Below are 25,379 nucleotides of genomic sequence, written 5' to 3'. Positions count from 1 at the left end.
AGCAGGCTGAGGGTCGGGCAGATGAGCGTGGGGAAGGAAATCTGCCTGGCAGGCTCTTCCGAGTCATGCAGGAGCTCCTCAGGAAGTGCAGAGCCACGCCACAGCCCAGACAATGTCACAGCATGATTTTCTAAAGGCTAAGATCAGCCAGGCACCAGTGGCTCACGCCTGTCATCCTAGCTACTCAGGGGGCTGAGATCTGAGGATTGCAGTTCAAAGCCCGCCCAGGCAGAAAAGCCTGTGAAACCCATATCTCCAATGAACCACCAGAAAACCAGAAGTGGAGCTCTGGTCAAAGTGGTAGAGTGCTAATCTTGAGCAAAAGAGTTCAGAGACAGTGTGCCCCAGACCCTGAGTTCAAGCTCCACAACTGACAAAAATGAATAAATAAAGGCTAAGAGCATGACTCTCAGACAAATGTAAAATGAGTGCATTAAAGATTTTATTTAGGGCCGGGAATGTGGCTTACTGTTAGAGCGCTTGCCTAGCATTCATGAAGCACTGGGTTCAATTCCTGAGTATCACATACACAGAAAAAACCAGAAGTGGCACTGTGGCTCAAGTGGTAGAGAGCTAGCCTTGAGCAAAAGCAGCCCAGAGACAGTGCCCAGGACCAGAGTTCAAGCCCTAGGACTGGAAAAAGAAAAAAAAATGATAATTACATTTTCCTCACACTGAATTCCTTCACATCTCTGTGGACAAGAACCAACTATGCTATTACCAGCCTTCTACCACAAGGAGAGTTGTCAAATACCTCAGAGACAGGAAAAGGATAGGACCTTCTAGAATCAGCCCAGCTGTTAGGAATGCTCTGGACCCCTGTTGTGAAATTATATAACGTTTCTGAGATTTCACAGTTGGTAAGTAGATGTGGCATTCGAGGCAGATCTGGGTCTCTGTGAGTTCAGGGCTTTCCTGGTGTAACGTTTGCATGGTGGGTTTTCTTATTATTTGTGTATGTGTGGGGGGGTGGGGGGTACTGCCTGAACCTAAGGCCTCAGGCCTGCTAGGCAGCCACTGTACCACTTGAGCCACTTTCCCAGTCTTTTTGCTAGTGACGAGAGGTTTCCAGTAAATTCTGGCATTGATCACTTGTCACCCCATTTAGTTAAAAAAAAATCTAGTTGGGTGCTGGTGGCTCACGTCTGTAATCCTTGCTACTCAGGAAGCTGAGCTATGAGGATTCTGGTTCAAAGCCAGACCAGGCAGGAAAGTCCATGAGACTCTTATCTCCAACTAACCAGCCAGAAGTGGAGCTGTGGCTGAAGTACAGCACCAGTCTTGAGCAAAGACACTCAGAGACAGCACCCAGACCCTGACCAAGCCCCATGACCAAAAAACATCCTTCATCTTAGAAATCTCCATCACAACCCGCAGCAACTCTGTGAAGTAATTTCCTCCTTAGAAGTCCTGATGCGCCAGGAGCCTGCCCCAAGCCCCGGAGAGACGGCGGGAGAGTCTGTCCACTTCACTGCAGCCGGCGCCTTGCGCTGGTCAGGGCCTGCTGCCCCCAGGCTCCGGTTTCTGTGCCTCAGTGGTTTTGGGGCGCTGGTACAGCCAGATAATGCCTTCATCATGCAGCCGTTTCCACACCGTCCTCTCCAGCCCGAAGTCATGGTTGATGTAAAAGATCAGTCGCTTCCACGAGGTGTCATAATAGTGATCGGAAAAGCGCTCGTGGCCCTCAGTGATGAAGCCGTAGGCACTGACCTACACAGAGGGGGGGGGTCAGCCACCTGCCCGGCTCCTCCAGGCTGCTGTTCCCGAGCCAACGCTGCGTGTGTGTGTGTGTGTGTGTGTGTGTGTGTGTGTGTGTGTGTGTGAGTCCTTTTATCCTGATTCCCTCAGGAACAGATGTGGGTCCCCTGAATACACACCAGGCCCACGCCCCTTTCCTGCCAGTGGCTGTCCCCAGGCAGCCACCACCCATGCTCAGTCTGCTTAGGCTTTGCTCCTGCGGCCGCCGCCGCTCACCTTGTCACAGAGGTGAAGGGCGGTGAGAAGTAGCAGGGCGCCCGTGGTGGGGCGGTAGATCCTCCAGTGGGTAGTGTTCAAGGTCTTTGATCTCAGAAATCTGTAAAAGTATCCCCGATCCCTAAGTGCAGGGAGCCGCAGGGATGAAGGGCAGGCCGGGCGGGGCCGCCTCCCACCCTCACCTGTTCTTCATGTAGCGGAGGAAGTCCGGGTGGAGCAGGAAGTACCTGTCCAATTTCAGGGCGTCACGAAACGCTTCCTGGGGCCTGCGCCTGTGGTCAGGGGTGGGTCACTCAGCCTGCCTGCTCTCACCTGGCCAAGGGAGGGTCATGGGTGTGACTGACCCCAGGTCCAGGTGACAGTTGACCAAGGCTGCCCACCCCTGACCAACCTTCACCGTCCAGCTGGGCCTGGCGGGCAGGGGTGGAGGGTGGGGGGTGGGGGGTGGAGGGTGAGGGGGTGGGGGGTACCTGAACCAGAAAAGACTCTTTCTCTCCATAGTCTCATTCAGAAGCAGCGCGTCCAGCCACTCATAGTCCCGGGTGCCTTCCAGGAAGTGGAGGTAGCGGACATCCTGGGGACGGAGGACAGCATGTGGCCCAGGAGGCATGACTTCCGGGTCACAGGGCCAGGATGACAGGCCTCTGCCCCATACTGCCCACTTCCTGCCTGGGACTGGGTCTGGCTGCCCCCCCCGCCCCCGTCCTGTGCCAACTGCCAACCAGCTGGACCCAGGGTGTGTCCTGACCCAGAGGCCCTGCGTGGCCAGGCCCCCTCCTTCTTCCACTCACCGTGCCCGTGGGCACGTGCTGGAAACCTCGCCTGCCCAGCAGGAGGAGGGACTGGGTCAGCGAGAAGGCGGTGAAGCCGTAGAAGGACGTCCGCGTACCCACGTCCTGTTCATAGCCTTTAAGGACAGCGCCGCTCAGTCTGTGTCAGAAGGGAAAATGTGAACGGGTAGCTGGGCACCGTGGCTCACACCTGGAATCCTAGCTACTCAGGAGGCTGAGATCTGAGGATCGAAGTTCAAAGCCAGCCTGAGTAGGAAAGTCTAGGAAATTGGTATCTCTAATTAACTACCCCCCCCCAAAAAAAGGGAGATAGAAGTGGAGCTGCAGCTCAAATGGTTGAAGACCTGCCTGGAGCAAAAAAAAGCTCAGAGACAGCACCTGGGACCTGCGTGAAGGAGGATCCCATTGATAACACCGGGGTCGCGGGGTCGATCCCGTATGGGCCACCAGTGAAGGATCCCACACATCCATCCCAGGGGGCCACGCAGAGGCAGCAGGCACAGGAGAAAGATTATTATAAGGTTTATTAGAGGGAGCACATGGCCCCCATCCCCACCCAGGTAGCTGGAGGGTCTGGGGGACAGGACGTGAGGCGGATGGGAGCCCAGGTGGGTCTGGATGGAGAGAGGGAGGGGCCAGCTGCAGGGCGGGAAGTCCAGGAATGGGAGGGGCCCAGGTGTGGGTGGAGCTGAGGACCAAAGGTGAGCATAGCGTTAACACTGAGGTCAGGGCTCCTGCGCCTAGAACTGCCCCTGCCCGTCCCCCCAAAAGGGAAAGTATTATTAGGGCGATGATAGGAAAAAAGTGGGGAGACAGGAGTTCAACGTTAGCGTCTCCGGCAGGTGCAGGTGCAGACGGTGCCCCCGGGCAGCCGGCTGTGCAGCCACCGGCCCAACTTACCGGAACACGTAGTCATGGCCGTCTATCTCCGTGCCCCTGCGGGAGTTGTTCAGGATGCCCCCGTTGCCCACCACGGCGCAGGAGATGCACCGGGGGCCGCCCGGAGGGAGGCCGGCCAGGAGCAGCTGCTGCTGGGGCACTGGGGGAAAGCGTGTGACCACCTTGCGCACCACTGGGGAAAGGGGGGCCATTCAGAGCCCTGAAAGGGACAGGAGGCCAGCCCTGCACATCCCCCGGGGGTGGGGGGCTCCCCCCCTCCCCTGGGCCGGGGGGTGCCACTCACGGGAGTGATTGAGCTCCATGAAGCCGAAGGGGGGCGCAAAGTGCTCCAGCCGATCCCACTCGCTCGGGCTGAAGCGGGTGGAGTCCAGGAAGAGAAGGGGGCTGGGCAGGAAGAGCTTCCCCAGCCACCCAGACTTGGAGGCTTTGACCTTCAAAGAGTCAGGGCACTTCTGAAGGGCAGCAAGACAGAGGAGGGGTCAGGCAGGGAGAGGCCCAGGGAGGACTCTGTGCCGGAGTCCCGTGGGCCCTACAGGTTGGAAGGTTCTAACCCAGCCTCCCTCCCTCCCTGCCTCCCTGCCTCCCTGCCTCCCTCCCTCCCTGCCTCCTTCCTTCTTTCCTTCCTTCCTTCCTTCCTTGTCTCCTTCCTCCCTCCCCTCTCTTCCCTCCTCCCTCCTTCCCTCTGTCCCTCCCTCCCTCTGTCCCTCTCTCCATCCATCCCTCCCTTCCTTCCTTCTTCCCTCCCTCCTTCTTTCCTTCCTTCCTCCTTGTCCTTTCCTTTCTTCCTTTCCATTTGTTTCTCCTTCTTTCCTTCCTTCCTTTCCTTTTTCTTTTCCTTTCCTTCTTTTCTCTCTTCCTTCCTTCCCCTCCTTCCCTTCCTACCCTCCCTCCCTTCCTCCTTCCCCTCCCTCCCTCCCTCCCTCCCTTCCTTCCATTTTTCTTTTTTCTCCTTCCTTCCTCTCTCTCCCTCCCTTCCTTCCATTTTTCTTTTTTCTCCTTCCTTCCTCTCTCTCCCTCCCTTCCTTTCTCTCTTCCTTTTTCTCCTTCCTTCCCTTTCCTCTTCCTTCCTTTTCTTTCTTCTTCCTCTCTTCCTCTCTCCTTTTTTTTCTTTCATTCCTGTCCCTCTTTCATTCATCCTTTCTCCTGCCTTCTTCATCTCTTTCTTCTTTCTTTGTCCTTCCTTCCTTTCTTTCCCTTTCTTTTCTTCCTTTCCCTTTTTTCTTTCTTCCTTCCTCTCTTTCTCTTTCTTTCTCCCTCCCTCCCTCATTTCTTCCCTCCTTTCTTCCTTGCTTCCTCTCTTTCTTTTCTTTCTCTTCCTCTCTTCCTTTCTTTTCTTTTTTCTTTTGTGCCAGTCCTGGGGCTTGAACTCAAGGCCTGGGCACTATTCCTGAGCTTTTTCGCTCGAGGCTAGTTCTCTACCACTTGAACCACAGATCCACTTTGGGGTTTTTGGTTAATTGGAGATAAAAGTCTCTCAGATTTTCCTGCCCAGACTGGTCTCCAACCTGGATCCTCAGATCTCAGCCTCCCGAGTAGTAGGATTACAGGTTAAGCCACAGTGCTCAGTTCTCTGCTTCCTGTTCTACCCTATTATCCGGAGCTCTGGGGCTTGCCCCTCCCTCGGGACCACGGTGGCTGTGGGCAGTGAGATGCACTCTGTCTTCCAGGGAAGGGCACCCCTGGGAGTGGGTGCCAGTGCCAAGTCTGTGTGTGCAGATGGGTCTCAATGCTGCCCCTCTCTGAGCAAGGTGGCAGGAGGGCGGGGCAGTTTCCTTGGGGCAGGAAGGAGAGTGCAGGTTTGAGAGTAGGCTTTCCAGAACATGGAGTACTTCCTGGGTCTTTGTGGGTCCCTGGCTCTCTCCCGCCAGAGGATAAAGATGTGTGTTGTCAAGACATAGAGTAGAGCTGGGCACCGGGGGCTCAGATCTGTAATCCTAGCTATCAGAGGCCTGAGAGCTGAGAACCACGGTGCAAAGCCAGCGTGGGCAGACGAATCTGGGAGACTCTTCTCTCCAAAAATCTGTAAGTGGAGGTATGGCAACACACACACACACACACACACACACGCCACAGTGTCCCCCTTTCAAGGGCTATGGGAAATGCTAGTGCCTTCCATTCACACGCTGTGCTGTGCAGCTCAGGGTTCTAGGCTGACCCTCCTCCTCCCTCTCTGGCCTGGCGTTGCCGGGGCAATGTTGGGCTGGGGTGGGACCGGCTAATGCTAGGCGGCTGCCTTTGGAAGGGCAGCCGCAGGCGGGGCACAAACTCACCGTGTGCAGGCCCCCCACGTCCAATCTGTACTCCTCCTCGAAATCCCACCGAGGCTCAGACTTGAAGTTGGAGGCCTTCAGCATCTGGCGTCTCGGGGTGGTGGCATTTAGGGGTGGGGGCGGGGGCGGGGTGGCCGGGGCAGCGGCTGCGGGGATCCCAGCTTCCTTCCTCGGTGTTGTTGCTGTGATGTTCCGGGTGAGCGCTGGCGTCTCTGCCTTGTCCTGCTGGCTCACCCTTCTTCCGCCAGTCTCCTTGTCCTGACCTTTTGGTGCCTGCGTGTCTTCCGTGGCTCTGGGCATGGTGTCCAGCTCCTGCCTGGGTGCTGGGCTGCTCCCTGCGCTCCTGCTCGCCCCGGCACTGTGGCCTGTGGGCCCGGGCTGGGTGTCCAGGACAGTGGTCTCTTGTTCCACCTCGGCCTGGTTTGTCCGCCATCCCTGGGTGGACGCCTGGAACACAGCCTTCCGTAACCACTTCTGAAGCCTTTCTTCAATCTTCTCTACATATTGGTACCTTCTGGTGAAGGAGGGAAAAAGAGACACAGGTCAGAGCTGGCACTGGTGGCTCACACCTGTCATCACAGCTACTCCGGAGGCTGAGATCTGAGCATCACAGTTTGAAGTCAGCCTAGGGGGAAAGTCTATGAAACTCTTCGCTCCAGTTACTCACCATAAGGCCAGAAGTGGAGCTGTGGCTCAAGTGGTAGAGTGCTGAGGGACAGTGCCCAGGCACTGAGTTCAAGCCCTAGTCCTGGCATGCATGCACGCACGCACGCACGCACGCACGCACACACACACACACACACACACACACACACACACACACACACACACAAGTATGACCAGGTTTTCTTTCTGTGTCTCTAGCAGACTTCCGGCTGGTGGAGATGGAGGGAAACGGCACCGCTGTCCTTTGGCAGTGGGTCTGGAGACTCACCTCTGACCAGTATTGGAACTGGATGCCAAGACCAGGGTTGCACCCTTCCCCAACGCTGGCCCCTGCTCTTTGGGTCTGCAGACCCCGTGCTACTATTGGGCTGCAGAGAACTTCAGGACTGTCACTCTGGTTCTGTCACCTGTGCCTCTGTGTCACATTAGCTTTTTTTTTTCCCTCTGATTCTGGGATATGAACTCAGGGCTTTGTGCTTGTGAGCCAGGTGCTCTACCACTTAAGTCACACCTCTAGCTCCTTTTTGCTCGAGGTCTTGCCTTTTGCCCAGGCTAGCTGAGACCCCAGTCCTCCTATTTGCACGTCCCACAGATGATAGCTGCATGTCATCCGGAAGAGGCCCAGCTTTTTCTGTGGAGTCTTGAGAGCTTTTTCGCTTTGGCTGGCCTGGAACCATGATCCTCCTAATCTGTCTCCCAATTAACTATGATTGCAGACCCAAACCAAACTGGCTTAACTATTTTTTTTTTTTTAGTGCCAGTACTGGGGCTTGAACTCAGGGCCTTGTGTTCTTGCTCTGAGCTCTTTCACTCAAGGCTGGTGCTCTACCAGTTGAGCCACATCCCCACTTCTGGCTTTTTGCTCATTGGTTAATTGGAGATCAGAGTCTGATGAGTTTGTCTGCTCACACTGGAAGAATGTAGTCTGTTTTTGTTGTTGCTATTGTTGTTCTAGGGATTGACCCCAGGACCTTGAGGTGCTAGGTAGTTACTACACCAACTATGTGTCCAGCTCAAGAATATAATTTTTTTTTTGGTATATGTGGGTGTGACAGTCCTGGTTTGAATTCGAGGCAAGTACTCTACCACTTGAGCCACAGCTCCACTACTGGCTTTTTGGTGGTTCATTGGAGATAAGAGTCTCATGGACTTTCCTTCCCAGGCTGGCTTTGAACCATGATCCTCAGATTTCAGCCTCCTGAGTAGCTAGGGTTACAGGTGTCAGCCACCAGTGCCTGGTTTAAGAATATAATCTTGGGGCTGGGAAGGTGGCTCAGTGGTAGAGTGCTTGCCTTGCATGCATGAGGCCCTGGGTTCGATTCCTCAGCACCACATAAGCAGAAAAAAAGCCAGAAGTGGTGCTGTGGCTCAAGTGGTAAAGCGCTAGCCTTGAGCTGAAGAACTGAAGGACAGTGCCCAAGCCCAGAGTTCAGGCTCATGACTGACAGAAAAATAAAAGAAGAATATAGTCTTGATGGGCTCTTCATATCCATCCATTCTAGATCTGAGTGTCATGAAGCCAGGGATGAGATTTGTTCTGTACCTCACAGCACGGACAGCTCAGCAGGAGCCTGAGCCCGCGTGGGCCACTCTGCTAAACAAAATCTGGGCTGCCAAGGGCACTGCAAACACTGTGGTAACTCAGTGAAGCCCTGCTGGGTCTGCCCCACCCTCAACACCCTAGGAACAATTTCCTTGGACACCTTGATGTGGGCAAGAGGAGGTGAGCGGGGGAGCAAGGGTGGTCTCTCACATGAGAATCTCCTATCTCAAACCAGACGCGTGCACAGCTGATCGTGGCCTGGGAGTCCCCAGGGCCCGGGGAGGTGAGCTAACCCCTCCCCCCACACCTTGGAGTCCTGTCTGGAGGCCAGAGAGGTCCAAGGACTCCCCAGAGGACTGCTCTGTGAAATCGCCAATCGTTCGATGACTTCAGTTTTACAGGAAGTCACAGCGACAAACTTATGTCATGAAGTTTTATTTCACTGAATGCGCTATAATTAGCTACACCAATAATTTCTGGGGATTGAAGTGTTTAGGCAGTCATTTCCTTTTTTTTTTTTTTGCCAGTCCTGGGGCTTGAATTCAGGACCTGAGCACTGTCCCTGAGCTTTTTTTTTTTGTCAGTCGTGGGGCCTGAACTCTGGGCCTGGGCGCTGTCCCTCAGCTCTTCAGCTCAAGGCTAGCGCTCTACCACTTGAGCCACAGTGCCACTTCTGGTTTTCTGAGTGGTTTATTGGAGATAAGAGTCTCACGTACTTTCCTGCCCAAGCTGGCTTTGAACACAGATCCTCAGATCTCAGCCTCCTGAGTAGCTAGGATGACAGGCATGAGCCACCGGCGCCTGGCTCCCTGAGCTTCTTTTGTTCAGGGCCAGCACTCTACCACTTGAGCCACAGCGCCACTTCTGGCCTTTTCTGTGTATATGGTACTGAGGAATCGAACCCAGGGCCTCATGCATGCAAGGCAAGCGCTCTACCACTGAGCCACCTTCCCAGCCCCCGGATTTCCTTATTCTTATGCTGGAATTTCCTGAGTGTCAGTTTGTGCTGGGGTGGTAAGTGTCCAGGCATCCTTCCTCCATGCTGTGCGGGCCTGGCCTTGCCCACCACCTGTGCAGCTGGCACTGAGCGGGGCCAGCATTTTCCTAAGAGCTCATGGTCCACAGGGACAGGCAAATGGGTCATACAGCACATCCAAGCCGGAAGCATCTTCATTTCCTAATTCTGCTTACTTGAGGAATACAGATAGAAAATATTGTACCTAGAAATAGATGTATGCAGGGCACCAGTGGCTTGTGCCTGCAATCCTAGCTACTCAGGAGACTGAGATCTGAGGATGGTGATTGGAAGCCAGCCTGGGCAGGAAAGTCCATGAGATTCTTAACTCCAATTAACCACCCAAACCCTTGAGACTCTTATTTCGAATTAACCAGTAATAAGCCAGAAGTGGAGTTGTGGTTGAGTGAGAGAAGGCCAGTGTTAAGCAAAAAGCTAAGAGACAGTGCTTAGGCCTTGAATTCAAGTACTAGTATTGGCAGAAAGGAAGGAAGAAAGGAAGGAAGGAAGGAAGGAAGGAAGGAAGGAAGGAAGGAAGGAAGGAAGGAAAGAAGGAAGGAAGGAAGGAAGGAAAGAAGGAAAGAAGGAAGGAAGGAAGGAAAGAAGGAAGGAAAGAAGGAAGGAAGGAAAGAAGGAAAAGAAAGAAAGAAAAGGAGGGAGAGAGAGAAAGAGAGAGAGAGGGAAGGAGGGAGAGAGGAAGAAAGAAAGGAAGCTGGGCACCATTGGCTCACGCCTGTAATCCTAGCTACTCAGGAGGCTGAGATCTGAGGATCCTGGTTTGAACCCAGGCAGGGCAGATACATCCACCAGGTTCTTATCTCCAATTAACCAGTAAAAAGCCAGAAGCGGAGGAATGGCTCAAGGGGCAGGGCGCCAACCTTGAGTGAAAAAGCCAAGTAAGAACAGAACATGAGGCCCTGAGTTCAACTTCCTTACCAGCACACACACAGACCCCCCCCCCATCCTCCCCCCTTCTCCTCCCCGCCCTCGCCTCACACACACACAATGGTTATCTGGCTCTGAACTCCTCTGTGTGCATTCTCAAATGCACATCACTGAGGAGAATGTGGAGGCAAAGAAATGACCAAGCTCCAAGGTCATTCAGAAGTGGAACCAGAGAGCATTATCTTAGGAAGGTTATGGGTGGGGATACGGAGTGTCTCCTTGAGTAGGATGTCGAAAGGCTATCCAAACTGAACTTGAGATGTGCACATTGCAAAGGTCATGCGCCAGAAAGGCTGGTAGGGGTAGATGATTGTTTATGAGGCTCAGAGCACAAAAGCCTCCTTTGATTCACAAAGTGATTTTGTAACTGTCCCCTCCCCTGCTCAGGTACAGAGGCAATACTGGGCCCTGGCGACTTCTGCCTGCCACGTGTGTCCCTGGAGGGTGGGGCCGGTCACCACGCTCACCTCTCCTCACATCCTCGCCCTCAGCCCCCGCCTCTCCATGCCTCCTGTGGGCCTCAGGCTGCAGTTCCCAGACTCCTTGAAAGAAGTCCAGGCCACCTCCTGAGTCATGCACTTCCAGCTCCCTCCCCTCCAGAACCTGCTTCCTTACCCCAGACCCCAGTGTCCACAACACCCTGGGGCCTCCATTGTGGGCCTCCATCCTGAGCCTCCCCCCCTGGGTCTCCACCACGAGCCTCCATTGCCTCTCTGTGTTCTATCAGCTCTCCAGGGCCTCCTTTTACACTGGAAATGGAAACTAGCCATTCTACTTGGCTTTTCCAACTTCCAAGTTTCTTTTCCCTGGGGAAACCTGGATGCTTTGCATATATAAATATTTAATATCCTGGAACTTTAGCTGTGTCTAGGATCTGCTTCTTTGCTGAAAAGCTGAACACTGATGGGGGGGGGTGGAATGCAGAACTCCATATTCTATTATGCTGAGTTCTTCTTCTTCTTCTTCTTCTTCTTTTTTTTTTTTTTTTGTCCAGTCGTGGGGCCTGAACTCTGGGCCTGGGCGCTGTCCCTCAGCTCTTCAGCTCAAGGCAAGCGCTCTACCACTTGAGCCACAGCACCACTTCCGGCTTTTTACTTTTTGCTTATGTGGTGCTGAGGAATCGAACTCAGGGCCTCAGGCATGCAAGGCAAGTGCTCTACCACTGAGCTACCTTCCCAGCCCTCTTTTTTTTTTTTTTTTTTAAAGATCAAAGCCACTTTGTTTTCAGCTGATGAAATCTTACCTGGAACATATTCAGAGGGATATATCTTCTGGGAGCTAAAGAGAAACACATTCAGAGGAGAGAATAGGTCATTGTTCACCCTGTCAAGGCATAGCAAGGCGACAGGCATTCTCTCAGCTGCCTCCCTGTTACCTGAAGCCCCTGCTTGAGAACCACCTGTCTACTCCCCTGAAACCCATTGCTATGAGCCAGGTGGCTCAGGAGGCTGAGAGCCAAGGATCACAATTCAAAGCCAGCCTGGGCAAGGAAATCCTTGAGACTCTTATCTCCAATGAACCACCAAAAAAAGCCAGAAGTGGTGCTGCGGCTCAAGTGCTAGGGTACTTGAGCAAAAGAAGCTCAGGGACAGCACCCAGGCCCTGAGTTCAAGCCCCAGAACTGGCACAAAACCACCAAACAAAAACAACAAAAAAAACCCCAACAAATATGTTCAGAGAACTGGCCCCCACAACACAAGTAAGAAAATGTTCTAAATTAAGCAATGGCACGTTATTAGTCAAGATTCCAGGTATAGCTGGGTGATGATGGCTCACACCTGTCATCCTAGCTATTCAGGAGGCTGAGTTCTGAGGATCATGGTTCAAAGCCAGCCCAGACAGGAAAGGCTGTTCATCTCCAATGAACCGCCAGAAAACCCAGAAGTGGTGCTGTGGCTCAAGGTGGCAGAGCGCTCGCCTTGAGCTGAAGAGCTGAGGGACAGTGCCCAGGCCCTGAGTTTAAACCCCACAACAACAACCATTGGCAGGGAGCTTGGTGACTCACACTTGTAATCTTACCTACTCAGGAAGTAGAGACTGGGAAGGTCAAGTTCTGGGGTCAGCCTGGGCATTGTCCTGTATGCTGAGCATCCTCCATGGGGCAAAAGGGTAAATAGGAGGATTGTAGTTCAGCTGACTAGGGCACAAAAGTAAGATGGTTTGAAAAGCAGTGAAAGCAAGATGGGTCGGGGTGTGTGTGGCTCAGTTGGAATAGCACTTTGCCTAGCAAGCCCAGGGCTCTGAGTTCAACGTCCTCCCCGACCCATTACAGAAGAAAAAAAAAAAACCAGGAAAAGAACTTTCTGTAACAAGTGTGGTGGTACATGCCTGTAATCCCAGCACTGGGGAGGTGAAGGTGGGAAAATTAAGAGTTCAAAGTCAGTATGGGCTAAAGAGTGAGACTGTGTCAGCAGCAGCAGCAACCACCCCCCCGACACACACACCCTCACACACCCTCATGCTGTACCAAGGTGGGCTAGGCAACTCTGTAGCGTTGTTCCTGCCATATAACACAGCTCCTCTGGGAGTTCCTGTGCCAGAGGTGACTATGGCGAGAAGGCTGGCTTCCCAGTCATGGGTAAGCTACACTTCATGTGGTCACTTCACCACTGAGGTTGAAAAGTTGAGCACAGAGCAGGAGAAGCAGCTTATTTGAAACCAGGGGTCCAGAACCGCTGTGATGGTTGACGGGCAACACCAGGGAATCACCAAGATGAAGCACCTCTCCCCACCCCTGAACACCAGGAAAGGACATGGTGGACAGCGCGGGGTTGAAAGGAAAGATGAGAAGGTCAGGGGTGGTTTATGCTTTCTCAATGATGGGGGTTTGGTTTTTTTCCTAGTTAAATATGTCCGAAATGTTTGTGATAGTTTTATTAAAAGCTAAAAATAGTTCTGAAGTAGTGCAAACACACAAAGCCCCAAGTGTAACCGAATATTGCTTAACTGGGAGTGTGCCAAGGACGTGTAGTTTGAAAACTTAATTTGTGACATTCAAAAAAGAACTTCCCCCCCTGCCCCCCTGATGGGTACTAATGGCTCTCAAGTGTAATAGCAGCCGTGTAGAAAGCTAAGAATGGAAGGATTGTGGTTCCCAACCAGCCCAGGCAGGAAAGTCTACAAGACTCCATCTCAATGAAAAAAGCTAGGTGTGGTGTTTCACACCTGTCATTCCAGCTAGAGCAGGAAGTGAAAACTAGGAGGATTCCAGTCCGGGTGTGGACTCAGGAAGGAGTCAAAGCCCTATCTCAAAAATAACCAGTTAAACAATAGGTTGGAGGCCCGGCTCAGTGAGAGAGCACCTGCTTAACAGGTGTGAGGCTCTGGGCTCAAGTCCTGCCTCTCCTGGGACTCGCACACAAAGCCCGGGTGCTGTCCCTGAGCTCTTTCAGCTCAAGGCTACACTCTGCCACTCTATCTCTGGGGCTATACAGCACCACGGCCAGCGTTCTGGTGGTGAACTGAAGATAAGAGTCTCAAAGACTTTCCTGCCTACGCTAGCTTTGAACTACAACCCTCAGAGCTCAGCCTCTTGAACAGCTAGGATTGCAGGTGGGAGCCATCAGCATCTGGTTTGTCCTAGGGCAAAGTTTAATGGAGGGGAGTTATCCTGGATGAAGGTGTGGGGCTCAGGGGAGACGGGGAGTCCCAGGAATGGACTAGGCTTTCTGGGACTAGGCTTTGCTCCTCTTTTCTGTCCTTAGACGGTGCTTCCGGGATGTTTGATGCACAGAGGCGTGATGGGAAGAGCCAGTGTTGCAAGGCTAATGATAGAGATGCAAGAAGGAAGCAGAGGCCATGTTGGTCCCAGCGGTTTGGGGGTGGTCCTGTCTCTTCACTCAGAGTGGGCATGTGATGTCCTCCAGTCCTCCAGCTCTGCAGCCGCCATCGGTGACAATCTATCTCCCTAGAGGTCTGTACAGTCAGTGATGCTGAGTTTTTGAGCCCAAACCTTGGCACCGTGCGTGTGACCCCCAGGTCAGCATGGGGTCCATTGAGCATCCCGTGTCTCACAGCACTGTGCACACAGTGACGTTTCCCACCGGTGCCGCTGCTTTCTCAGTTTGCAGGGCCCCTGCCTGCTGTGTCATACACTGTCCTCAGGCGTTACGCAAATGCTGCTATCCCACAGTGAGTTTATACCCAGCCTCAGCTTGGAATTAGTTTTCCTCCCTTCCTCCTGCTCCTCCTCCTCCTCCCGCTCCCTTCCTCCTCCTCCTCCTCCTCCTCCCGCTCCCTTCCTCCTCCTCTACCTGTCCTGCGGTTTGAACTCAGGGTCCCAGTGCTGTCCCTGAGCATTTTTGCTAAGGTTAGCACTGTACCACTTGAGCCACACCTCTACTTCCAGCTTTTTGGTAGTTAATTAGAAATAAGAGTCCTACAGACTTTCCTGCCTGGGCTGGCTTTGAACCATGATCTCTAGATTTCAGCCTCCTGAGTAAGTTAAGCTTATAGGCATAAGCACCTGGCTTGGTTGTGTGTGTGTGTGTATGTGTCTCAGGATGTAGCTCAAGTTAGCCTTGACTTTAAGTCCTTCTGCCTCATCCTCAAGCTGTAGGATTACAGGCCTGTTCCACCATACTAGCTTGAGAAACTATGGGAAGCATCGCAACATCGCAACACATATAACAGAACAAGATTAGTATAAATACCTAAAAATCTACACATAGGGAAGAGATGAGTAATCCAACGTAGAAACCAACAAAAAGTCATTCACAGAAAAATATAAATGGTTAATAAACCTAAGAAGATAGCTAAATTCACCAGTGGCCTGAAAAATGAAAATTATAAAAAGAAACATGCTGGGGCCGGGAAGGTGGCTCAGGGGTAGAGCACTTGCCTTGCATGCATGAGGCCCTGGGTTCCATTCCTCACCACCACATAAGCTGAAGTGGCGCTGTGGCTCAAGGTAGAGGGCTAGCCTTGGGCTGAAGAACTGAGGGACAGCGCCCAGAACCAGGGTTCAGGCCCCGTGACCAACAAAAAAAAAAGGAAAGAAAGAAAGATGCTTGCAGCTCTCGGATGACTAAACCTTGAAAACACAAAGGACAGTGCTGTTCTAGAAGAGGGAACACCTGAGCCTCCCATCCTCTGGACTAGACTGGAGAGATCAGCTCAATGGTATCCATCAACATTGAGCACAACCAAGTGCCATAGGGACTGGCTAATTCAATGTTCTGCAAAACACTACAAAGCAATTACAAAGAAGGGAGTCGGAGGGCTGGGAAGGTGGCTCAGTGGCAGAGTGCTTGCCTAGCATGCATGAAGCCCTGGGTTCAATTCCTCAGTACCACACACACAGAAAAAGCCTGAAGTGGTGCTGTGGCTCAAGTGGTAGAGTGCTAGCCTTGAGCAAATGAAGCTCAAGGACAGTGCCCAGGCTATGAGCTCAAGCTCCAGGACTGGCAAAAAAAAAAAAAAAAAAAAAGTTACCCTATAAGTGAATATAATCAAAATACATTCTAGAAATCCATGCAGTCAGGCGCTGGTGGCTCAAGCCTGTAATCCTAGCTACTCAGGAGACTATCTGAGGATTGCAGTTCAAAGCCAGCCCAAGTAGAAAAGTCTGTGAGGCTCTTATCTCCAACAAACCCTACAAAAGCCAGAAGTAGAGCTGTGGCTCAAGGGGTAGAGTGCTAGCCTTGAGTGAAAAAGCTTGAAGACAGTGCCCAGGCCCCGAGTTCAAGCCCCAGGACTGGCCAAAAATCCTGAGGATTAACTTGGGGCACAGAACCTCAGCCTCCATGGGAGGAAGGTCTTCCATTATACTCACTGACCTTGCAGCGTGAGAATGACCTTGGAACACCTGGAAGGCCACCCCTACCCCCACCACAGGTGTCCGGGAAGAACAAACTCCCAGGCTCTTATCACTCAGTCCATGAGGAAACCACCACCCTCCGCCCATCGCTTCTCACAGCCTGCCTGGATTCCTCCGTGGCCGCAGCCCCTTCCACCTCCCCACGTTTTCTACCCGTCCTTGTCTGCATTGTCCACAGGGTGCGCATGGACAGATGGCACCCCGCACCACACACTTCCGGTGTCCTCGACTTGAAAAAAAGTGAAACGTGGGAAGGGTGTGCCTCTTACCTGGAAGGCTTTGTGTTAGGTTCTTTGATAAAGGAAGGGAGGGCAAAGACCAAGAAGACCAACACCACCAAAAGCAGGTACCACAGCGCCCGGGGGCCCAGAAGACAAGATCTCATGGTGGAGGGCTGGGTTCTAAAGGAAATGTCTCAGTCCTGAGGCTTGATGAGGCAGCAAGGCCTCAGCTCAGGTCCCTGGCCGGGCCACAGTGCCAACCCTTTATCCTAGCAAGGAGCCACTTGGGTACCTGGTAAACACCACACAAGGCCAAGTCTAGCCGGTCCCTTGCTAGGGAATGGAGGGAAGTTGCCGTCCGGCTGCTTTATGAAGGCTTCAAGGCTGGCGTGGCTTGAAGGAAGAGGAACTCCTTTGTTCAAACAAGTTCACCTTCCTTCTTTGTCTCTGAAGCCATCTCCGAGGTGGAATCCAGGAGCTCAGCCCCACGGCCTGAGTTAGGTTCTGTGTTAGGGTACTTAGTCTTCTGGCTTCATCAGCAAGTGTGATTGTGGTGTGGATGCCGGGAGATCATCACACGCAGTGTCTTGGGATGGGAGTGGTGTCACTCCTGTCTTTCAAGCTTTGCTGTGTGTCCAAAATGGTGACCACCACATCTGCTGCTTGATGCCAGCCTGGCTCTCCAGGGGCATTTAGGAGTTGAGGACACAGCCTCTGTGAACCAGTGATTGCTCAGGATCCCAGAGTGCACCCCCACTGGTCTGGGGAGGGGTCGCGATGGTACTAGCCCAGAGAGCTCATCCTCACCCATCGCCAGCAGCGCCTTTAGCAACCACTAACTCTGTTTTGATTGAAGGAAAGAAAAGGAGAGAGAAAACAAAACAAAACACCAGATAACTCTTGGGAAAATGTACCACCCAGAGTAATCAAAGCAGGCCCAGTTTTCTAGGTTTCAGGAAAACTTAGAAAAATCAGACAGGTAGTCTCCATAAAAAGTATGTGGGGCATTAAGATGGGCAGCACTGACTTCAGGTGTTGAGCTGGACAGGTGTTTCCAGGGAGCCTTGTGGGGGTAGGTGTGGTTTGGAAGGGTGGGGCCTGAGAAGTTCAAGGGCCTGGGTTCAGTGCTCTGGGTTTCTTCTAAGCACAGCTGCATTTCTTTCCCTAAAGCCTTTGGCCTTCTGCCAGGTCATGCAGACTGCTCAGAACACTTCCCTGAGAAGGGTTAGAAAGAAGTTCAGAATGTGGTGCAAGCTAGTCAGCCGTGGCTCACACCTGTCACCCTAGCTACTGAGGGAGGCTGAGATCTGAGGATCACAGTTCAAAGCCAGCCCAGATAGGAGAGTCGATGAGACTCTTATCTTCAAGTAACCAGCAATCCCCTCCCCCCCCAAAAAAAATAAAAACTGGCTCAAGTGGTAGAGCACCAGCCTTGAGGGACAAAGTGAAGAAACAGCATCCAGGCCCTGAGTTTAAGCCCCAGTACTGGCACCAAAAGAGAAAAAAAATGTGGCCCAGAGAAAACTGAGATTGACACGGACAAATTCATTGTACATGAAGGAGTGGGGGTGCCCAGCGGACCCCCTCTTCCTCTCTCATAGGATGGCATCTATTCAAAACATTTGTGTTGTTTTTGACACCCTACCCCTGCCCTAGCTCTGATTCAAGCCAATGACTAAAGAAGTGCTGGTGGGTGGCGGGAACCTCTCTTCCTTGGGGAAGAAATCTCACTTATTAGACTTCACAACTAGGCTGTAGCCATACGCATGGAGCTTTTGAATATGTGGTGGTTTACTTGCATGCCCATGCCTGGTGCGCTTGGTCACGGGCCTGGATTTTTCTTCACAGAACTGAGTTCCACTCCTGAATAGTGAGGACACCCAGGAGCTTGCCCAGGTCTCCAGCCCAGGGGTAACATGAAGGCAGTGACTGGTCCGTGTTTAGTTCGAGGGCTGACCTTCCACCTCCACGAGGGACAACCTGGAGGCCAGTCCAGCTTTGGAGTTCCCTGTGGACAGACTGGCCTCTCTGAACTCCACAGCAGCGTAACTCCCTGCTCTGCTCGATATGCCTCCTCCCAGCTCCTTATGTAAGGGGTAAGAGTTGACATCCACCTGCTTCAGGTTTTCAGCTGAGGCTCTTTAACAAAACAGTAAGACTCACAAGAGAAAAACAAGCCATGTATTAACATGCACAGCACACACCAGGCTGAAGAAAATCATGATGAAGAGTAACTCAGGTTGGTAGCCGAATCTGGCTTACACAGTGAACCCATTGTATTCATGAGTTTATTATCTACAGATCTGACCAAGAGCAGTAAAAACAACACCAACACCAACAATGAATACGATAAATTAAAAAAGCCAAAACAAGCAGGTACCAATGGCTTGTGCTTGTCATCAATCGCTATGTGTGAGGTTGAGATTGGGAGGATCGAGGTTCCAGGGCAGGCCAGCCCAGGCAGAAACCTCCACAAGACTCCTTCTCAACTGAAGAAAGAAGCTGGGCATGGTATAGTGCTCACTAGTCATCTGAAAAGGGCAAGGTACAGAGAGATTATCCTGCATGGGCTGCTGCTTAAATGCCTTCAGCTACAAGGAGGTTTTTGTTGTCATTATTGTTTTTGTCAGTCGTGGGGCGTGAACTCTGGGCCTGGGTGCTGTCCCTCAGCTCTTCAGCTCAGTGAGAGCTCTCTACCACTTGAGCCACAGCGCCACTTCTAGTTTTCTGGTGGTTAATTGGAGATAAGAATCTCATGGACTTTCCTGCCTGGGCTGGCTTTGAACCCAGATCCTCAGATCTCAGCCTCCTGAGTAGCTAGGATTACAAGTGTGAGCCACCAGCTCCTGGCCCTACAAATAGTTTTGACACCACAGTGGCACGATGTGGATGGCATATTTGATCTCCTATACCTATAGTTTCATTCCTGAATGCAGACGCATGGAAGCTCCCTGCACGTTTCCATCTCAGGGCCTGTTTCTGGGCAGCTCAGGCTCAGGTACCAGATTCTAAGGGAACGTGGGAACTATAATAAGAAAAAACAAAACAAAGAGCCAGCTAGACATTGCTAGCTTGTGCCTACAATCCTAGCTACTCAGGAGGCTGAGATCTGAGGATCAAGGTTCAAAGTCAGCCCAGGAAAGAAAGTCTGTAACACTCTCATCTCCAAATAACCACCAAACAGCCAGAGCTGGGGCTCAAGCAGTAGAATGCTAACCTTGAGCAAAAAAGCTTAAGGGATAGTACCCAGACCCTGAGTTCAAGCCCCAGTTCAAGTACACAGCACACACACACACACACACAAAGATAGCTAGTACTGATACGTTTTCCCACTGAACACAATGAACACAGTACTTGTTGAGACCAGGGCCCAAATCCCTTTTGGTTTCTCCTTGGTACATGGGGACAGACACACATGCTTCATTCCATCCATCTGTATTGATAATTTTGTGTGGCCCTTTGCAGAGAAAAGCTCCCTTTGTATTTATTTTTGTGGTGGTATTGGGGATTGAACCCAGGGCCTTGTGCGCTTTGCCTGCAGCTTGTTTGTTGACGAAGGTGTGTGGTTGGCTGTCTAGGCTGGCCGTGTCCTGCCCGACCTCCTGCCTCCTGCCTCCACCTGCTGAGCAGCGTGGACCTCCACACCTCGCTCTTGGCCCCTTTCTAAGCTGCGTTGAGTGCTGTTTTCTTCTGTGAAAGGAGGGTGACACCCTCATAAAGTGGCGAGGGTGGCTGAGCACCTGCAGTGATAGAGCTGCCACAAACGCTGAGAAGCTAGCGGATTCCATCTCACCTTGCCTTGAAAGCCCAGACCAAACATAATCCCGTCTGCATTCACTCACGGGCTCTCGCCCGGGGAAGTCTGAAAGGATAAAAGGGCCAATTCATTCCACTGCATATTCTAACTTGAATCCCACGTGCTTTGCCCTCTCCCATGGGCTCTTTTCTTCCTGGAACTATTTTCCTCATTTCCCTCACCCCGCCAGCTGCTTCCTCTCTTGAAATCTGCTTTGTGGCAGAAAACCAGACAGCACCTCACCATTCTAAAGTGAATGTTAGAAAACATTCAAGGAGCTCCGCGTCTGACAGCCTGTCAGCACAAACGGTCCCACTTCAGAGCATGCCACAAAGAATAAAAGTGCTTTAAAGGAATGAGAAAAGCGCTGTTTTTCCCTTTCAAAACACGTTGACTGCACATGAGGTATTTAATGTGGTTTGGTGACCTTGCTAAGGCATTTCACTCGTAGAGAACCTAAGCCACCGCCAGGCCCAAAGATGCCAGGTTGGTGGGTGGGGGCCTGGCCCTCCCGGGGTACATGGCCCACCCCAGAGACCTCTGCTCTGGGAGGGACACCAGGCACACGGCCCCAGCCACATCCTGGTGCCATCCGGGTTCACGTGCGTGCACCAGGTTGCGTCTCTTCTGTGAACAAGGCTGGAGAGGACACACGAGGACTGGGTGGCTTGACACCCCCCTGAGCCACACCCTGCCCCATGCCCCACCAAAGCACCCAGCCCGGCCCCCACCCCATGGGTGGGATTGCAGGTGCTGCTCCTCATTGGGTAACACCCCTTGTCAATCACGGAGGGAATGAGCCCTTGGGCCTGGCTCATCCAGATACAAGGCTGGCTGGAGAGGGCGATGGATGGATGATGGATGGATGGATGCGGTATCCAATGACAGTCGAAGCTGTCACCTTTGAGGAAGACTGGCAGATGCTTGAACCACTGAAGCACTGTGGAGGATAATTGGCTGTGCTGATTGGACAAATCTGTGGGTAGGTGGTCTTCCCTAAACACAGATCCTTGTGGTATATAAAATGGGAGACAGGGGCTGGGAAGGTGGCTCAGTGGTAGAGCGCTTGCCTTGCATGCATGAGGCCCTGGGTTCGATTCCTTAGCACCACATAAGCAGAAAAAGCCGGAAGTGGTGCTAGCCTTGAGCTGAAGAGCTGAGGGACAGCGCCCAGGCCCAGAGTTCAAGCCCCATGACCACCAAAAAATAAAAATAATAAACAAAGTAGGAGACTAATTGAAAGGGTAACCTTTATCTCCAGGCAGACATTTTGGCTTTTGCTAAGGTTCTTGAATTTAGTAGGCTTCTTTCAGCGTTATCTAGATGATTCCTATCAGGGCTGGATAATAGTAAATGTGTGCTGCTTGGGAATTTAAAGCTAGTATTAAATAGTCATTGGATAGGAAATGGTGTGTGTGTGTGTGTGTGTGTGTGTGTGTGTGTGTGTGTGTGTGTGTGTGTGTGTGTGTGTGTGTGTGTGTGTGTGTGTGTGTGTGTGTGTGTGTGTGTGTTGATACTAGGTCTTGAATTGAGGGGCTAGGCACTGTCCCTTAACTTTTTCGTTCAAGGCTGGCACTCTACCACTTGAGCCACAGCTCTACTTCTGGCTTTTGGGTAGTTAATTGGAGATGAGTCTCATGGACTTTCCTGCTGCAGCCAGCTTTGAACCAAGATCCCCAGATCTCAGCCTCCTGATCTTAGCTAGGATTTATGCATGAGTCACTGGTGCCCAGATGAGAAGAAACTATTTTCTAGACATGATCAATCTCTCTCTCCTCCCTGTGGCAAAAAAAAAAAAAAAAGTTACTGTAAGGATGAAGCTCCAGCTAATGCAGTCAAAAACCTGGAATTTTCCAGGGCCAGCTGCTGCCCTGCTGGATACCAGCATTAGACTCAGAAGGGCATGGGGTCAGAGCGGGCCTCCGACGGTAGCTGGGAGCCCCGCAGGGCTAAGGATTTTTGGTACCCTGCCTCTCCTTATTTCTCCCTCAAGGCTGTGAGGAGAAGGGAAAGGAAACAACTTTCACCTCCTCCCAAGTATTAGACCTTCCCACGTACCAGCTCTTCCGCAGGGAAGGAGCCTTGGCCTGATCTCTGGTAGGCCGGCGGGGCTGATGGATGGCTGTGGCCCGGCCCTGCAACCCTGCAGCTGTGGCTCAGGTGGCAGAGCCTCTGCTGCTCTTCAGCAGTGCCTGCCTCCACTGGAACAAGGCCGCTCTGCCAGGACCAGCCATGCCCACAGCTGTGATCTTACCATGCACTCTTCCTTCCAGGCCTGGGGATCTGCTTAGACTATCAACTTGGACTGTTAGACTATTAAGTACCAGGAGATCCTTGGGACCGATGTGTTTTGTTTTTTTTTTGTTGTTGTTGTTGTTGTTGCTCGTGGGGCTTGAACTCTGGGCCTGGGCGCTGTCCCTCAGCTCTTCAGCTCAAGGCAAGTGCTCTACCACTTGAGCCACAGTGCCACTTCCTGTTTTCTGGTGGTTCATTGGAGATAAATGTCTCACGGACTTTCCTGCCTGGGCTGGCTTTGAACCACAATCCTTAGATCTCAGCCTCCTGAGCACCCAGATTTTCTTTTTTTCTTTAAAGGTATTTTTCCTTAAAATTTAAAATTTGTGGAAACCCTTATCCCTCCCAAAGAGTTCAGAAATATAGACATTTTTCATTTAAAAAATGTGTTGGGTTTGGCACAGTGGCTGGTGCTTGTAATCCTTGGGAGGTAGAGGTAGGAGGATCAATACCTGAGATACGCTCCTAAGAAAAAAAATGTAGGATCATCTGGAAAAGGTTGAAGGTATGGTTCAGCTGTAGAGCACCTGACAAGCAAGCTTGAGGCCCTGAGTTCAAACCTCAGTACTGCCAAAAACAGTCACATTGATAATGGTAAAAGATGACAGAATAGACATTAGGCCATTTTGGGGAGGCAGTGAAATCCTCAAACAGCCAGAACGCTGGGCTGAGGTCACACTATCACTTAACAGGAAGGAAAGTTATTTAGGGTGCAACAAGGAAACTCGCCTCTAGATAGCACTCCTGGATGGGACCCTTTTTTGTTTTTTTTTGTTGTTTTTTTTTGGGTCCGGTTGTGGGGCCTGAACTCTGGGCCTGGGCACTGTCCCTCAGCTCTTCAGCTCAAGGCTAGCGCTCTACCACTTGAGCCACAGCGCCATTTCCAGCTTTTTTCTTTTTGCTTACGTGGTGCTGAGGAATCGAACCCAGGGCCTCAGGCATGCAAGGCAAGCGCTCTACCACTGAGCCACCTTCCCAGCCCCTGGATGGGACCCTTAAACTTTCAACATCACATGACTTGGAACATTCTGTCTCATTTTACCTTTGAGGTTCAGAGCTATTATCCTCTCTTCTATCACAAAGTTCACTGGAATCTCATTCCCTCCCTCCTTCCCTCTTTCTTTTCTACCTTCCTTCCTTCCCCCCTCCCTTTCTTTCTTTTCTTTTTCTTTTTTTGTTTTTGTCGGTTGTGGGGCTTGAACTCTGGGCCTGGGCGCTGTCCCTCAGCTCTTCAGCTCAAGGCTAGCATTCTACCACTGGAACTACAGAGCCACTTCCGGTTTTCTGGTGGTTTATTGGAGATAGAAGTCTCATGGTCTTTCCTGCCCGGGCTGGCTTTGAACCTTGATCCTCAGATCTCAGCCTCCTGAGTAGCCAGGATTACAGGCCTGAGCCACCGGTGCCCGGCTCCCTTCCTTCCTTCCTTCCTTCCTTCCTTCCTTTCTTTCTTTCTTTCTTTCTTTCTTTTTCTTTCTTTCCTTCCTTCTCTCTTTCTCTCTTTCTTTCCTTCCTTCTTTCCTTCTTTCTTTCTTTCTTTTTCTCTCCCTCTTTCTCTCTCTCTCTCTTTTTCTTTCTTTCTTTCTTTCCTTCCTTCCTTCTTTCTTTCTTTCTTTCTTTCCTTTCTTTCTTTCTTTCCTTCTTTTCTTTCTTTCTTTCCTGAACTGAAGCAAGCTCAGGTCCTTTTTCCACTGAGCTAAATCCCTAACCCTTCTTCTCTTCCCCCTAGTTCTGAGGCTTGAACTCAGGGACTTGTTCTTGTTAAGCAGATGCTTTACCACTAGAGCCACACCCACCCAGCCTTTTATTAGAGACTTTCTTTGAATGTAGTGTGATACTGGGATGTGGTAAAATCTAAATGTGCCAGATTGTGTGTGATGGAGCTTGCAGTGAGAGTCGATCATGGGTATCTGTGAACTCTGATGCCATAGTAAGTTAGAAGATAAAGGAACTAGAGTCCAATTCGGTTACGGTCCCGTGGCAGCTGAGCTCCTGGTGTACTTTGCTGGAGGTTACCGTGTACGCACCATAGAGCCAGGATGCAGAAGTTATAGAGCCCTCGGCAAGACCGGGAATTTATATTCAAAGTAGGAGAAGCCTTCCTAACAAGCCAGCCATTTTCCTCATTGCTGCAAACCTCAGCCCAAAGTATCGCAGCAAGTCAGAAACCCACATGTACTCTCTCTCTCCCTCTTTCTGCCTATACTGGACATGAACTCAGGGCCTGGGCACTGTCCCTTTGCTTTTCCCCTCAAGCTTAGAGCTCCATCACTGAGCCACAACTCCACTTCTGGCTTTTTGGTGGTTAATTGGAGGTAAGAGTCTCAGGGACTTTCCTGCCTGGGCTGGCCTCAAGCTTGAATCCTCAGATCCGAACCTCCTGAGTAGCTAGGATTACAAGCTGAGCCACTGGTGCCTGGCTAGTTGGGTAGCTTTATTGCTGAGTATATGAACATTCCTTTAGTTTGTTTTTCCCACAGCCATGGGGATTTTGACTCAAGTGCACCAAGCTATTCTTGTTTGGTGTGACCAGACCACAAGGACCCATGGATTGAGGAGTGGACACGGAGATCTCCTGTGAGTTGGGCAGCACAGCCTAAGGGGAGAGCAGGAGGACAAGGCTGCCACCTTGTCCGCTCATGTATGTCCAGGGACACGGAGGGAAGATACGTCAGTGCTTCCTGGAACCTGGGAAAGGGAACAAACAGTTCTCAAACCACAAAAATGTGAAAAAGCTTTCCCACTAAAAAAAAAGTTGGTGTTTTCTTACTTTCTGCCTTCTTTCTCTCTTCCTTCCTTCCTTCCTTCCTTCCTTCCTTCCTTCCTTCCTTCCTTCCTTCCTTCCTTCCTTCCTTCCTTCCTTCCTTTCTTTTTCAAAGAGAGGGAGAGAGCAAGAAAAGGGTGACATTGTCCAAAAAGAAATGTACTCATTACCTGACTTGTGTAACTACAATCCCTCTGTTTATCACCTTTACAATAGCAATGAGAAATAAGTAAACATTTAAAAAGCATCAACCATTGAAATAAAGTTCAATTTAAAAAGCACGTTTGGCCACTACAACAGATGGAATGTGTCCATAGAGGAGCACAAAGAATGGTACGGATGGGAGCAGGTCCCCAGCATTTCCCAGCTGGCGAGAGGTGATGC

At 51.5% G+C, this 25,379-nt stretch overlaps 1 protein-coding gene across 1 annotated transcript; it reads right to left on the bottom strand.

Moving 5' to 3' along the window:
* Positions 1-434: 434 nt before the first annotated feature.
* On the bottom strand, positions 435-17,210 carry St6galnac1 (ST6 N-acetylgalactosaminide alpha-2,6-sialyltransferase 1). The gene is made up of 9 exons (XM_069992929.1): positions 16,192-17,210; positions 5,936-6,449; positions 3,949-4,117; positions 3,666-3,837; positions 2,766-2,904; positions 2,445-2,548; positions 2,157-2,246; positions 1,975-2,074; positions 435-1,710 (listed from the first exon to the last, which is right to left on the bottom strand). Exons 1-9 carry the CDS (start codon positions 16,305-16,307, stop codon positions 1,495-1,497), a joined length of 1,620 nt encoding a protein of 539 aa, XP_069849030.1. The 5' UTR covers positions 16,308-17,210; the 3' UTR covers positions 435-1,494.
* Between the last annotated feature and the right edge of the window lie 8,169 nt (positions 17,211-25,379).

Source organism: Dipodomys merriami, unplaced genomic scaffold (assembly GCF_024711535.1).
Source record: "Dipodomys merriami isolate MVZ:Mamm:240054 unplaced genomic scaffold, mDipMer1.0.p SCAF_42, whole genome shotgun sequence".
NCBI classification, from domain to species: domain Eukaryota; kingdom Metazoa; phylum Chordata; class Mammalia; order Rodentia; family Heteromyidae; genus Dipodomys; species Dipodomys merriami.
The sequence above is the reverse complement of the archived record's forward strand: the minus strand, read 5'-3'. Positions and strand labels throughout refer to the sequence as shown.